The sequence below is a fragment of the Chlorocebus sabaeus genome, chromosome 10 (assembly GCF_047675955.1).
Source record: "Chlorocebus sabaeus isolate Y175 chromosome 10, mChlSab1.0.hap1, whole genome shotgun sequence".
In the NCBI taxonomy this organism is placed as follows: domain Eukaryota; kingdom Metazoa; phylum Chordata; class Mammalia; order Primates; family Cercopithecidae; genus Chlorocebus; species Chlorocebus sabaeus.
The window spans coordinates 123876478-123892412 of record NC_132913.1 but is presented as its reverse complement, the minus strand read 5'-3'; the positions used below and the strand labels follow the sequence as shown (position 1 = coordinate 123892412).

General features: G+C 44.2%; 1 protein-coding gene across 5 annotated transcripts in view; it reads left to right on the top strand.

The window, feature by feature from the left end:
• The window catches only part of DRC11 (dynein regulatory complex subunit 11), a 168349-nt gene that overhangs the window by 113343 nt on the left and 39071 nt on the right, over nucleotides 1-15935 (top strand). For 3 of the 5 annotated variants that reach the window (XM_038001338.2, XM_038001335.2, XM_007966752.3), the window contains 4 exons: nucleotides 195-262; nucleotides 3045-3127; nucleotides 12213-12320; nucleotides 15652-15851. In XM_038001338.2, coding sequence (XP_037857266.1) covers nucleotides 195-262; nucleotides 3045-3127; nucleotides 12213-12320; nucleotides 15652-15851 — 459 coding nt within the window. The remainder of the gene's footprint in view (nucleotides 1-194; nucleotides 263-3044; nucleotides 3128-12212; nucleotides 12321-15651; nucleotides 15852-15935) is intronic. The other 2 variants (XM_038001337.2, XM_038001334.2) reach the window with 1 other exon arrangement.

Below are 15935 nucleotides of genomic sequence, written 5' to 3'. Positions count from 1 at the left end.
CATAAGCAACTTGGGATGGGATCTTCCAGGACAGTCCCTGCGTCCATGAAAACACTGCGGCTCCCTGTTCACGCCGCCACAGTTAACTTTCCACCTCCCAGCACCCCCAGAAAACAACATGCTTAGCTAATTTCTAGGACTTATTTGCTTGCCTGCTTTGACTAAATTGTTGGTTATTTCCTTTTTTTCCAAAGAAGAAAGGAAAGAAAGGCAAAAAGAAAGAGAAAAAGACAAAGAAGGATAAAGATCTGACAGCGGACAGGTGAGGAATGGACTCGTTGTGTTGTGACGCATGTGAGAAGAGGGTGCCCCAGAGAAGAGCACAGGAAACCCCAAGGGCACCCCCTCTGTGGTGCCATGCCCTCTTCATCCTCCACAGTCCTGTCCCTACAAATGCCAGACTGGAAAGATGCGTGGGTGGCCCAGAAGGCAAACCTGGACCCCCTTGACTTCTGACTTCATAACTTTTTTTTTTAAGTTTTAAAATTCATGGAAGGGGTGTTGTTAAAATTTTGTGTTTAAGAAATAACAGCCTGGTGAAGCTTTTGAGGAAATATGGAGACTCTGAGTACCCACAGGGCAGGAATCTGCCCAAGCGCCTCTGCTGGGGCCCTTGCTCCTGCCGCGGAAGGAATGAGAGCAGTGAGGCCCAGTCTCAGGAAGGGCTGTGTCCTTTCTCAGAGCTTCATGGGCCCAGCTTCAGTGCAGGACGAATGAATTCACTGTTCATTTTTAACTTGACGTGGCCTGAAAGTGCTTTAACACTGAAAATAAATAGTACCTAGGTTTTCAAATATTATCAAGGAATTTAATTAAAATCCCTAATAAATAATGTGGGAAATAATTTTAAATGTATGTTTTTCTTCCCATGGGTCTTATTAATGGGTCAACACCTGTCGCTCCCCTGTTGGGGGTTCCCTCCCCTCCCTTGGTCATGTCACTCTCCTGTTTGGGGGTTCCCTCCCCTTGGTCCTGTCGCTACCCTGTTTGGGGGTTCCTGCTTCTCCCTGCATCCCAGCATTACTCTCCCCAAACTGTTGGAGAGAAGCTCTGTGAGAGAGAAAGCCCTGCCTAGAGCTCTCTGAGGGGGAAGAGGAGGCCAGAGCACCCAGAGGGGCACCGGGCGTCTGTAGCCTCCAGGGAGGCCAGAACACCGCCGTGGCCCTGGCAAGCAGCCCCTGGAAACACACTGGGGGAGTGTGGGTTTCTGCTCTCTAGAGAAATGGCTCTCTCAGGACATCCATAGAGGCAGAGGGCTGCAGGTTTCTCCACTCAAGTCTCCACTGTTGGAGAAGCAGTTCCAGGTCGAGAAACTGTGGCTGGCGGCTGCCTAAGAGGCAGCTGGTCAGTGTTTTGGGTCTCAGGTGCCCCTGTTCCTGGGGAGGCACACATCTGTCCATGTGCAAACACTGGTACCTCCTGGGGCAGATTTGGGGGGCAGAGGAGCCTCAGAGTCCCATCCCTTGAGGAAGGTGCAGCCCATGCTCACACGCAATGCCACGGTGTCTTCTACTAGCTTTTTTTTTTTTTTTTTTTTTTTTTGAGATGGAGTCTCACTCTGTCGCCTAGGCTGGAGTGCAGTTGTGCCATCTCAGCTCACTGCAACCTCCGCCTCTGGTGTTCGAGCGATTCTCCTGCCTCAGCCTCCTGAGTAGCTGGGATTACAGTTGCCCACCACCAGGCCCAGCTAATTTTTTTGTATTTTTAGTAAAGTCGGAGTTTCACCATGTTGGCCAGGCTGGTCTCAAACTCCTGACCTCAAATGATCGGCCCACCTTAGCCTCCCAAAGTGCTAGGATTACAAGTGTGAGCCACCACGCCTGGCCTCGGACCTTCTTAATATCGTTTGTTCTGATTATGTTAGAGAATATTCTTCAAATTTATGTTAATATTTTATACCTGTGTTAAGTGTTTATATTAAATAAGTATTCAAGTTAAAACACTGCAGTTAATACCTCCTTGATGTATATGGGTCAAATATTGCTATCCCAAATTCCACTAAATTAAGTCTTTGTTAACTTTCAGCAGAGGGCATACTACTTTAAACATGTTTGATGGAATACAACTCCAGTCATCCAAAGACTGGGGTCATTGGATTAGCATTTCCCCTAATAGTATTCGGCTTGAATCTAGCTGATATTCTCGGGTATCTTTTAATCACACTAACTTGGGTCACAGGACAGTCAGAAGAACTGTCTAAATAAAGTTGTATTTACAGTTCTCAACTTAGAGAAAGACCAGAGTAGGATGGAAGAATAAAGAAGAGGAAAAGACAAAACATCTCAAAGGATTATACTGAATAATATTGGAATTTAACCTATCTAATTTATGCAAGCCAAACCCAGCGAGTATCACTGGGAGTTTCATCCGTTATGTGGGATAAATACTATGTCCATTTTTTTCTCAATTAGTATAAATTACCAATGTGCTGGCTATATGCCCAAGGTCCTTTTAGAGAAGTGGTTTTGACATCTGTAAACACTCCATAAAGTATAACACCCTCCTAAAAAATCATCACCCTCATAGCTTTAGACATTTTATCTTCCATATAAGAATTATCTTCAGTCTCATCCTTTGTTCTTTGTAGATGTTTCTTTCAAACAATTGTGCAATTGGGTTAAAAGGAAACATAAATTTCACAAAGGATTAATGACGTACTACAGCTTGCAGATGCTAGCCGAACATATAATTATAGGTCCATTGCGCTATTATTATTGGGTAATTTCTAATTCATATTTGTGCCATCATGAAGACTGATGGAAGGGCAGACTACAGGAGTTATAGCTAGTCCCAGATGCCCAAAGATATCATTCTTATTAATGGGAAACATCAGATACACACATGGATGAGTGAAAGTATTGTTTTTAAAAAGCCTAATTTATCCCCAAATTGTAGAAACACTTCAAAACTCCTTTTATTTGCATATGAACAAATGTACTTGGAAATAGATCTGGTTTAAGTTCTCCACATATGTGATCATTAACAGAAATACCGCTGATTTCTGTGTGTGTGACTCTGGAACAGACACTCTGCTTTCTCCCCAGGACCATCGAGTCTCTGTATAAGGAACTGGTGGAAGAAGGATTACTGATCCAGGCTCTGAAAGTCAACCTCTCTGATTACATTGGTGAGTACACAAAGAATAATGCATGTGTGTGTCACGTGTCACCTCTTGTGTTTTGAAATCCCAGCAGCCAGAAATATGTTTTATTTACATTTTTGTTCAAGCCAAAACCTGGCCCATGGTGGCTTCTGGTAAATGTTGGATTGAATTGATTCAAATAACCTAAGAGGATGCTGTGAACTAACAGATTCTCTTAATAAAATGGTTGCAGCTCTCTCCCCTACGTAATAGAAGCAGGTTTTTAACCTACTAGCAAGGTTCCTCAATGCATTCTTTCTGGCATAATCTGATTTAAGGAGATGGGGAATTGTTTATGATTTCACATGTAAAAAATGCACCTGGGGCAGCACCTAAGGCTTCCGCAACACACTCCTTACTGGAGGAATTATTTCCAAAAGATACTTTCCAATAGAGACACAAATATTGGGGAGGAATGAGGTGGGGACATTTGTTATCACAGCCTCACCTAATGGTTTTCTCTGAATTTTTAAAAAACATGATGATGACCTGAAAACACACTTAAATCTTAAAATTCCTCATAACTGTACCACCCTAATGCAGTTATTAGTTCTACTTTTATGAAGAAATTACCCCAATGGATCACAACATTCTCCTACATAACCACAGAAGGAAAATCACTCAGAAAATCAAACAATAATGCAATACTGTTACCTAATATACAGTGAACTTTCAGCTTTCCCAACTGTCCTGATAATGTCCTGTATACATACTTGTCTTTCTGTACCCAAAATCCAGCCAAGGATGGTGCGAGTGATTGTTGTGTCTTTTCCATCTCCCATAATTCCTTCCTTCTGAAACAGTTTCCCAGCCTTCTGCCATCTTTCACAACACTGGCATTTTTGAAGAGTCTGAGCTGTTCACAGACTGTCCCTCAATTGAATGTGCGTCATAGTTTCCTCATTATTTGATTCAGGGTAAGCATTTGAGAGGAAAACGATGGTCTGTCCCTGTCAGTGTTTCCCAATGGGGACACCTAATGCCACTTTGTCCCATCGGTGGTGATGTTAAGTTTAATCTTGTGGCTTAGGCACTGTTCCCTGGATTTCTCCACTGTAAAGCATCATCTTTCCCTTTATAATTAATGAACAATGAATCCAAGGGGTGATATTTTGAGGCTGTGGATATTCTGTTCCCAGCATCCTTTCAGGCAAGCGTTTTAGCACCCACTGACAATTTTTATCTGCATCAGTTATTGCCGTAGCAGTTGTAAAGTGGAGATTTTTCTCTTTCTATCATTCCTTCTACGTTGAATAGATATCATTCTTCTGTAAGGAAGTGTGTAATCTTTTAAAATTGTGTTATCAGTGTAGACACATGGATTCTTTTTTTATTCAATGTATTATCTATGCCTATCATTATCCATCCTGATATTTACATTGACCCAATTTTGGTCTGTGAGAGCAAGAAGGCTGGCATTCTCCTTTGATCAAAGGATGGTTATTTTAATCCCTTTTCAAGACAGCCTTGTTTTCTTCTTGAGGACTTGAAGGAGCCCTCACATTTCCTAATAGCATAAGAATTTTTCCAGAATATATATTGAGATATGTTTGGGGTTTCTATTTATTTTGCTTTCTGTGTTTCTTCTTCAGGTGCTGGAGAATTTTCTCCTGTGCCTTGATTCTGTTTTGTTAATTCTGTTGATATTTTTAAATGGCTATTTTTAACAGAACCTTCTCTTATTTATGGTTTGGATTTGTGAACAAAAGCTCCTAGTGCCTAGTACAATGCCTGGCACATGGTAGATTCCCATTACCTATGTGTGGACTGACTTCTCAACTAATTATTAGTTTCTTATCCCTTCTGAACCTTTTCAATGATCTGTCAATTTTCAGGAAGATCTTTAAGATGCCTAAGGTCAAAGTGGATGGAGTCAGCCATTTAAGAGTGACTCTGATATGGTTTAGATCTGTGTGCCCACCAAACTTCATGTAGAATTATAATCCCCAGTGTTGGAGACAGGGCCTTGTGGGAGGTGAGTGGATCATGGGGACAGTTTCTCGTGAACGGTTTAGCACCATCCTCCTTGATACTTTCTTCGCGGTAGTGAGTTCTCACGAGATCTGGTCATTTAAAAGTGTGTAGCAGTCTGGACACAGTGGCTTACGCCTGTAATCCAGCACTTTGGGAGGCCGTGGTGGGTGGATCACCTGAGGTCAGGAGTTTGAGACCAGCCTGACCAACATGGAGAAACCTCATCTCTACTAAAAAAAAAAAAAAAAAAAAAAAAAAAAATTTGGCCGGGAGTAGTGGCACTTGTCTGTAATCCCAGCTACTCGGGAGGCAGAGGAAGGAGAATCGCTTGAACCTGGGAGGTAGAGGTTGCGGTGAGCCGAGATCACGCCATTGCACTCCAGCCTGGGCAACAAGAGCAAAACACCATCTCAAAAAACAATAATAATAATAAAAATAAAAAAATAAAAATAAAAGTGTGTAGCACCTCCCCCTTTTCTCTCTCTTGCTGTGGTTCCCACCATGTGAGACATCTTGCTCCCTCTTTGCCTTGTGTCACGATTGTAAGTTTCCTGAGGCCTCCCCAGAAGCTGAGCAGATGCCAGCATCATGCTTCCTGTATACCCTGCGGAACCATGAGTGAATTAAACCTCTTTTAATTATAAATTACCCAGTCTTGGGTATTTCTTTATAGCAATTCAAGAACAAATTCATACAGACTCTAAGTGAAAATGACTCAATCTAACCAAAGTAGTCAAATATCCACCAAAATCTGGCACACTTTGACCTTGTCCATATTTTCATTTTTTCCCAGTTAAGGTCCTTAGCTTGAAAGATGGCAGTGTATCTTCCTAAATCCCCACATCGTAAAATAGAGGAACTAGAAAACAAGACCAAAACCCCCCAGGCAACACTTGCACCACAACTAAATGACGAATTTTCCTCATTGAGCCCCAAAGTACAAACTTTAGGGACACCAAAGGACCTGAGAATAGGAGACCCCAAAATAACCAGAGAGCAATGGGCCAGGTAATGTGCAGTGGGCCAGGTAAGAATCAAAGCTGAAACTAGGAGGGGTTTTGCCCACCTCAGTAGCAGATGAGTGCAAAGGACCCGAATAAGGAAGTGTGAAGGGGCTGGGGCAGTGACTCACCCCAGTGCCTTCCTCCACAAGGCCCATACTAGGAAGAAACTCTTGGGAGTGAAATCAAAATTGAACAGGATGGGAAAAGTAAAGCTGAAACATAGAGAAGACCCAGAAGAAATTAGGGAAGGGGACCAGAGCCAGAACGTCTCAGAAAGCAAGCCACTACATTTTTAGCATCTATAAAGATGACAGAGGAGGGAGCTCTGTGAAACTGGAAGAGCTATCCTGCGCCACACTTCCTTCTAAGTATTGGACTATTCGCTCATATAAATTTGAGCAGTGGAAAAGTTCAAGGTCAAAGCCCATGCAAAATTATCATAAGAAAAAAAGAATAAGAAAACATTAACATCCCAAAACGACATCTCCACAAAGCAGGTCTATACTGAAACCTACTATTGCAAAACAATATACATTCAGAGACTGGGTGCGGTGGTTCATGCCTGTGATCCCAGCACTTTGGTAGACTGAGGTGGGCAGATCGTTTAAGGTCAGGAGTTCCAGACCAGCCTGGCCAACATGGAGGAACACCGTCTCTACAGAAATTACAAAAATTAGCCAGGTGTGATGGCACACATCTGTAATCCCAGCTACTTGGGAGGTTGAGGCAGGAGAACCGCTTGAAGCCAGGGAGGTTGCAGTGAGCCAAGGTTGTGCCAGTGTACTCCAGCCTAGGGGTCAGAGCAGGACTCCATCTCAAAAAAAAAAAAAAAGTTAATATATATTAAAAAATTATAGACGTGTGAGAACAGCATAAAATAGAATAAGTAAAACCCAGAAATGAGGTGAGAAATCTCAATAAATATAAATAAAGGGGAAAATGTTATAGAAAAAAATTATAATGAATACAAGAGCAAATAAAAATAATAAATAATGCTTTAGAAATAAAAGGCAAAAAGACAAATTTTTTAAAGCAAAATTAGAAATGAAGGATATTAAAAGAATTCAAAAGAGCATATCAAATATTGATGACAGACAAAGAAAATCCAACATACAGATAATACGAGTCCCTAAAGAAGAAAATCAAAGCAAAGGAACAGAAAAAATGCAAAGAATTTCGGCTGGCCACAGTGGCCCCCACCTGTAATCTCAGCACTCTGGGAAGCTGAGGCAGGAGGATCTCTTGAGACCAGGTGTTTGAGATCAGCCTAGCAACATAGCAAGACCCTTTTTCTACAAAAAAATAACAAATAAAAACTAGCTGGGCATGGTGGCACACACCTGTAGTCCCAGCTACTTAGCAGGCTGAGGCAGGAGGAGTGCTTGAGCCTAGGAATTCGAGGTTGCAGTGAGTCAAGATCACACCACTGCACTCCAGCCTGGGTGAAAGAGTAGGACCTTGTCTCAAATTGCAATTTTATAAATATATATAATTTTAATTCATGAAAATGTCTTTTAGGCCTTTTCCTGTTTAGAAAAAGAAAGCGCAGCTCGCTGGTAATGCTCATTTAACTTTATGTGAACATGCAGTTTAAGGCTGAAGCAAATCTGACTGATTTTCAACGTGAAAATAAAATGTAGAAACTGTTCTTGGAGTTATTTCTAAACAGAACTAATATCAGAATCATCTGAATCATCAGAATTGTCTATTTCAGAAAAAATCAGATTCATCAAATGAATCTTCAGCCAACAACCATTGGAAAACAATGCCAAGATCATGCATAGGAATGCTACGTTTCTTAGGATTTGATATTTTCAGCAATCAAGAATTACTATATTTTCTTTTTTTTTTTTTTTTTTTTTTTTTGAGACGGAGTCTTGCTCTGTTGCCCAGGCTGGAGTGCAGTGGCCAGATCTCAGCTCACTGCAAGCTCCGCCTCCCAGGTTTACGCCATTCTCCTGCCTCAGCCTCCTGAGTAGCTGGGACTACAGGCGCCCGCCACTACGCCCGGCTAGTTTTTTGTATTTTTAGTAGTGACGGGGTTTCACCGTGTTAGCCAGGATGGTCTCGATCTCCTGACCTCGTGATCCGCCCGTCTCGGTCTCCCAAAGTGCTGGGATTACAGGCTTGAGCCACCGCGCCCGGCCGAATTACTATATTTTCTAAATGGAAACACCACTACTGAAAACAGAATGCTATAAATAGAATGATGTCTTTTGTTTCTGAAGTCAATATACTAGAGCTATGCAAAAATAATAATAAAAACGAGATGCTTCGTGGCAAAGTTTTCTTGGGGCAAATGCTGCAGCCGAAAAGCATCTCTGGTGAGTATTCTCAGGGCAAACAGGAAAAGGGTTTAAATGTTTAAAAAACATTAAAACCACATAATGAAAAACCACACTGTCTATCTGAGAATATTGACTCAGATTGATCAAGAAGACAGTCTATTGAAAGTGCCTTTGGGCATCTGTGTAAAAGAGATCACAGGACTTGGAAAGGAAAGAAAATTAGATTATCGTCAGACTTTTCCACAGCCATGCTTTACACCAGAAGTAAATGGAATAGCATATATAAGATGCTCCAGGAAAGGAAGCAGGATTCTAGGATTTTGTACCCAGTCAGGTTTATTTTCAAGTACATAGGACACAAACTGATAAATATGCAAGAACTCAGCGATTTTCCCCCTGAGCCCTTCCTGAAGAATCTGCTAAGAATGACCTACTGACAATCAAAAATGGCGCGAGAGACCTTGGCACGAGGATTGGTAGTGAGCGTTCTTCATGTACCCATAAAACCAATAGAAGGTGAGGGCTTCAGGCGAGAGGGTACGGTGCCCCACAGCGGTGTGCACTGCCAACATGGCATTGCAGACTTTCTGCCTTAGGGGGACTGGGCTCTTTCACAGCTGGGAGCTTCTTCCTGATCTCATAAACTTGGGGAGCTAGGGAATGGCCCCCTGCCTCTGGAAAGCACACTGCTCTCAGCACCCAGCTAAGTCATGCCTCATCATCTTGTCTAAGAAGAGAATTAACAAGATGAGGACCCAGGCACCCTCACTCACCCTTGGGTTCCCTGGTTTCAAATTTATTATCTTGTTTCCTTTTTAACACCTTGACAACAGAGGCATGGCCCAGAGGGTTCCTCTGTTGCCCGTTCCATTGCTCCAGAGGCCTGTGCTACAAAGCCTCAGTGCTCAGAGCCCTTTATTTCTTCCTGCTTCTAGAGAAGGAGAGAGGGTAGATGTTCCTCCCTAGCCCTTCATCCAGGCGGGGCAGGAGCAGGGATCCCCAGACACAGAACGTGGTTTCCCCGATGGATGTCTCCACCAGGCCAGGAATGCACTACACAGATCCTCCATGCTCAGCCGCTGGACACAGAGTTGCTTTTTATAGTCTTGAGATTTGTAATCCCACTCTTTCCTCAACACCACTGAACTCCCAACAGTCATTAGAATCACAGCAGATGAGAGCTACAGGAGACTGAAGGGGAGGAACGAACCCAGAGGATGCCAAGCCTGCATTGCAGAGCTCGGGAGGACCCCTTCCTCCAGGCCCAGCCCTCAGCTCCCACAGCCCACCCCCACCACCCAACCCACTGCTTGCTGCACCCTTGCATGGCCACCCTGCTCCAAAACTGGCCCTGTGCCCAGCAGCAAGCACCTGCCACAATCTCAGGTGTGCGAGAAATAGCAATTTCCTTATTTTCTTTAAATCACCTTAATTTGGCTTCACAACCCCTATACTAACAAGGTGATTTAAACTCAGTCCTTCTTACCAGTCCCTACCCCTGCCCCTAGATATCATCAAGGCCCCAGTTCCCAGGTAGCACCAGGCTGCAGAGATATTCTGGGGGTGGTGCCCATGAAGGCCCCCCAGACCTCCGGGGCCTAGGGGCTGGATGCCCGCTGCTCAGGGGCCACTGACCAGTCTCTCCTCCCAGGCTCAAGGAATCTCTCCTTCCTCTCATCCTTCTGAGGCTGCCTCACTCCAGGATGCCAGGCCTTTCCTTACTCTTTCTGTGCCTCAGTTTCCACTACTATGGGATGAGGTCATTACAGCGAATGCCTCACTAAATCGCTGTAAACATTAAGCGAGTTGCTGGATGGAGCACCCCAGGCTGCACCTGCACGGCGTTCAGCTGCTCCCAGCTGGCGTGTGGTCGGCGATCTTTGGTGATTCTTGGTGTAAAACCATCACCTCCCTCTCTGCTTTTTTCTTCACGTGGTGCTCTGCCTCTGTGCATGTCTGTCTCTGTGTCCAAATTCCTCCTTTTTTATAAGGACACCAGTCCTGTTGGATTTAGGGTCCACTCGACCTCATCTTAATGAAATCTATCTGCAACAACCCTGTTTCCAAATAAGGTCGTGTTCTGAGATGCTGGGGATTGGGACTTCCACATAGAATTGCAAGGGGATTCAATTCCACCTGTCGCACAGCCCCTGTTTGGTTTTCTGCCCCTTGTTCTGGGTTTCCTGGCATTGTCATGCCCTCTATCCCAAACGCCTTTTCATCTGCCACTTTCTTCTTCCCTCCCCTGTGGAAGGTTGGATGTCTGTGCAGGGAATCCTGAACTCTCCAAGCTCCGAATGCATGGATGGGAAGGGCATGGCTTCTATGCAGGGCCACCGCAGACACAGGAGCGTGCTTTCAGTGCGAGTCTCAGAACTTGGCAGGCAGCCCAGGCTACTTGTGTCCTTGCCTCTGTTAGAACCAACACCCACTAATTCAACTGAATACAATTTGTTTAAACAAAATCTGTTAGGTTCTAGAAAATATGGTGCGTCTGGAGATTAATACGGGTTTAGATAAGCAGGAAAATTGGGGTCACTTTCCTGTCACCTTTAATGTCATGTTTACTGGCAATGAGCGCTGGATTTAACGGTTGTTACAGGATCTCTTTCTATTCTAGTGGAGGCTAAATTAACCACTCTTCTATTTATTACCTGCTCATTAAAAAGTGTGGTATCTGAAGCCGTAATAGATGCTTTCATTATCGCTCATTCTCCCAACCAATACCCATTGTCCTTGCCAAGGACTTTTTTTATGTGGAGGCTCTGAAAGGCTGCCCCCCACCCCACAACAAAACAGCAGTCACTGTCTGAATTTTAACTCTGATTTCCTTAGCATTTGAAAATGCTTAAAAGCTTGGGATATTTTCAGTGTTTCCTACACACATCAATGTGCATATTGTACTTGCCGTACACGTGTAGCATCCGAAGCTCTGCAGGACCAGGACTCGCTATAGAAAGAAAGCATTGGGGAAAATATCCAGACACGATGATTCATTCATTGAATATTTTTACTCCAGATTCAGATACAAATCAAGAGAGAATCATATGAACCTATAAAGGTCCGTCCTCATGACAAATGGAGACAGCCAAACTAATTTTCTTGGTGACCTTATCTAAATTAGTTAGAAAATAACACTTCAGATTTATGACTAGTTACAATTAAGCCCTTTGATATCTTCTAATTAAACCTGTAAAGATTTATTTCTAGATTATTCCTTTGGTAATCTCTTAAAAATATAAAAATGTAAATGAATATTACCCTCAAAAGGAGATGTTTCTATTTATCCTAAATTAGACTCATACCCTTCCTTTCAAATGACTGCATTTTACACTCAGATTTACACTGCTCCAATACAAATTCTACATTTTTTGTAGAATTTGATCTTAAATAACTTATTCTTAAAGTTTATACAAATGTTATACCTAATCTCTTGGAATGTAAATAAAGCAAAGCCCCCTCTATTTCAGCCTTTTTTGTGTGTCCTTCTTTTTAGCACTTTGCCCCATTTCACGTAACTCAATATTCAAATGTTGTTTTAGGAAGTATTAGGAGGTTAATATAATAGTCAACATAATTCCCAGTTTACTCTAGCTAGTAGAGCAGGGCTTTCTTGCCTGGATAGTTTTTCTTCAAACCTTTATCTGAGAAAAGAGGTGTTCTTCATAATGACTCTCCTAATAGGATTCTCTTTGCTCTGAAATGTTAAATTTGTATTCTCTGATTGTTTTTGCAGACCAAAATTATGCAGCTCAGACCAGCGCTGTTTTCCATTTATTTTTCCTCTGTTTCTTTTCTCTCCAGGTGAGTACAGCTACCTGGGGACTACTCTTCGCCAGGTATCCATAGAACCCATGCCCTCCCTCCTGGATGTCAGACAGCTCATCACGTTGTACGGAATCTGGCCATTAGGTAAAGACTCGGCGTGCGCGGATGTGCCTTTTCCAAAGCAGCTTGCACCACTTGCTAGTTTGGACAGTGTGTTCCTGTTTGTCAGCAAAAGTGCCCTGTAGCTTAACTTTTCCTTCTGAGAATTCTGAGTGGGCACAGTTTCATTTTGACAGTGTGCCCACGAGCACACAAAGTACTACCAGGGAGAGCACTTTGCACCCTCTCTGTGTGCCTGCTTAGCAGTGCTGGGCTGAAGGACATACGGGCAGTGAACTGGGGAGATAATAGGCAAAGCAAGTACCTGCAATTACGATTAATGGAATTAGAGAACGGGTTAGGGCTACCACTTGCATTTTACCCACAGGCTCCTATTACTAGGTCCTAAACAGAGGCGGCCTTTCAGGAGTCAGTGCAAGTGTATTTCATGGATCTAAAGGATCACCTTTAAGGCCTTGCCAGTTTTCACCGAAGTCTACTCTCACTGCTAAATGAGGTTCAATTGTGACTTTTTTCAGACAGACACACTAGAGCTCTGTGGTGCGCAAGTGATGCAGGAAAGATGGGCTCTCCGCAACACAGATATCTGCGGCTCACATTCGCTTTTTTCTTTTTTTTTTTTTTTAATGGCTTTGATATGTGTATGACCTGAATCACCTGGGGCAGGGACGGCAACTCCAGCCAGGAGTTTCAGTTCTGACAACAACTCTCAGATAGAAGTCACATTCTGTGTGTTTAATTTGCTTTACAATGAGATGGGGGTAGTTCAAACCCTTAGTGTTCCACTTTGACTTCAGAACTTAAGCCTATTGGCAAGAAATAGTTAATTCCTCTTCTAAATTAATGTCAGAAGTAGTAAATGGAATTTACTACTATAAATGGAATTTGCGATTAATATATATATGTATATTTTTATATACATATATATATATATTTTTTTTTTTTTTTTTTAATGGTGGCCACTGCCCAGACTAAAAACCCGGCCACTCAGCAGAGGACCTTGAGAACATCTCGTGGCCGCTTACATACCTGGCCAGGAGACACCGGCTGCAGCCTAGGGCTGGGTCTTAGACTCTGAAACCACCTTGGTAGAGAAGAGGAAGCCCAGGAAGTTTCTGGTCAGCATCCAGATACTTCTGGAGGTATTGCTGCCGCACAGAGATCATGGCGAATGAAGGGAGGAGGCGTACTCACAGAGCAGAAACCATGTCCACTGTTTCATCGCCTGCCAGACGCCTCCAGGTGGATGTGGTCCAGCTTTTACTGACTCATAAGCCGTTCCAAGATGCAGAGGCACTTCCTTGGAGTCACAGGGCTAGGAAGGGGCTAAACTGGGTTGAGGACACAGAACACTGGCTTCCTTGTTATCTCTTAATCCTCGGAAAGTTGAACAGGGCTCAAGTGCGAAAACTGGAACCATAGTGTGTCTCTTGGTAGCTCTACAAGAGGGGCAGGAAGAGCTGTGGACACTGGCACATGTGTGTCCTGCCAGCTCCTGGGCCCTCTGCCCACCTTTGCCCTCCCTGAGGTCAGCCAGGCCCCAGTTGAAGAGACCTCCCTGGGACCACCCTTTTCACGTCTCTGGGTGACCTTGGTGACCACCTCCTTTCTCTGGAAGGCCACTGCCTGTGTCACTGACACACACTCTCCCAGGCCCACTCACCCGCCCCTGCTCCTCTGCCTCCTGCTGCCCCCTCCCAACCCAAGACTCTGTCCTCAGCACTGTTCTCTCCTCGTCCCCCACTCCCAGAAACCTCTCCCGGCCCCCTGGCTTCAGCCAGCACCCCTGGCACCTGCCGTCCCACACCACCTTTCAGGGCCCCTGACCGCTGACTCCTCACCCCTCCCTGTGCCAGCCTGGCTTCCCGGCCCCAGGTGAAGCCTGCCCACACACCCCCTCACTGCATGCTACCGTTCTGCCCGTTCCTCAGAGGCCAGCCCAGGTGCCCCCTCCTCCTGGAAGTCCAGCCAGAGTTCCCCGCGGGGAGCAGTTTCTTCTCTGAGCTCCCTGTGGCTCTCCTGAACCTTCGCACCGCTTGCCTCCCGTTCTCATTATGGCAACTCAGGTTCAGCTCCGCCCCTGGCCTGAACTGTCCACAGCAAATCCTGAGTCTTTTCCACATTTGTGTCACTCCCCGCCACAGCCCCCACTCCCACGGGCCCTGCCCTAGCTCCCAGCCAGGGCCAGCACAGAGCAACCTTTGATACCCAGGTGTCCAGTGCCGGGCACATGAATGGCATCTCTCTCCTGTTGTGGAAAACAGCCTCTCCTTTATCCTGTTAGATTGCTGCAGCCCCTACTAACCACAAAAAAAGCACACTCACTGAATTACATTTTGAAGAGAATTTGCTCAAAACCATTTTCTGAGTTTATGTGGAGAATGGTAGGTAACCATAAGAATGACATGTCTAATCATCACTTAAAGTTTCTGTATCTTTTCAATTATACAAGAAAAAAGAAAAGCATAATCGTTATGTTGGCATTTACAGATTATCAAAAAGAGCCCAGAACTTTTTGTTGTGACAGAACGCAAACTAACATGATAATAAATGATAATAAATGATTTGATCACAGCACTTTCCAGAATTTAATCCCATTCACTTTTCAGTTGCTTTGTGCCCAGTACCTGCTCTGCTTGTGTTCTCTGCAGTGGAGAAGACCCACACCTGAGGCCCCTTCTGGGCACTAAGGAAATTGACAGTGGTGGAGAACACAGGGCATGAACCTCCGAATGACTCTAATCATCCAAGTCACTTTATTACCAAGTGTCAGGTTAACTCTGCCGCTCCTGACAGCTAGAAACCAGGGCAGGAGAAAGAAGTTCAGGCTACTGCTGCCTGGATCTCCGTCTTCCCTTTAGCTCACAAGCATCACTAAATGGTAGGCGAGAGGGTTGCAAGGAAATAAACACTTAGTCAACCTTATCGTCTGTATCTCCACATTCCTCTTCCCAAGCTTGCAAAGAATTTAACACTGCTACTGACAAGCAGAGAAAGCACTCAAAAAAAAAAAAAAAAAAGAAAAGAAAAAAACAGCTAGAGGTAAGCTATTGCAGGAATGCTCTTTAAAAATTATGATTTTAGGGGAAATACTGATATGGAGAGGGGGAGAAGAACGGTATTAAGGACCCGCAGAGACCCTGTGGCTGCACCACGAGCCCTGACATACAAATTAAAAGTGTCACGGAGCCGGCTGGGATGGAGGCGTGTCTCTGGTTTGAAATGCTTTCGACACCTTTATCACTGTTGCAGAAAGTGGGGTCACACGATGCAGTTTTGACCTTGAGTTATCCTAGTTGAAGAACCACTGATTTTCTTGGCAGAACATTAGCACCTTTGCCTCTGCCTTTTTTAGGTTCTGCAGCAGTGCATGAGAAAGCTCCTTTGGTGAAATCGCTGCTGTTAGCCGGGCCGTCTGGGGTAGGGAAGAAAATGCTGGTCCATGCCATCTGCACTGAAACGGGAGCCAACCTCTTCAACTTGTCCTCCTCTAACATTGCTGGGAAATACCCTGGCAAAAATGGCCTCCAAATGATGCTGCATGCAGTCTTCAAGGTATTGATTACATTTCTTGGTTTCCAACTCTCCTCCCTCTTTCAAATTACATTTCTAAACCCTGCAGACAATTTCTGTTGGCAG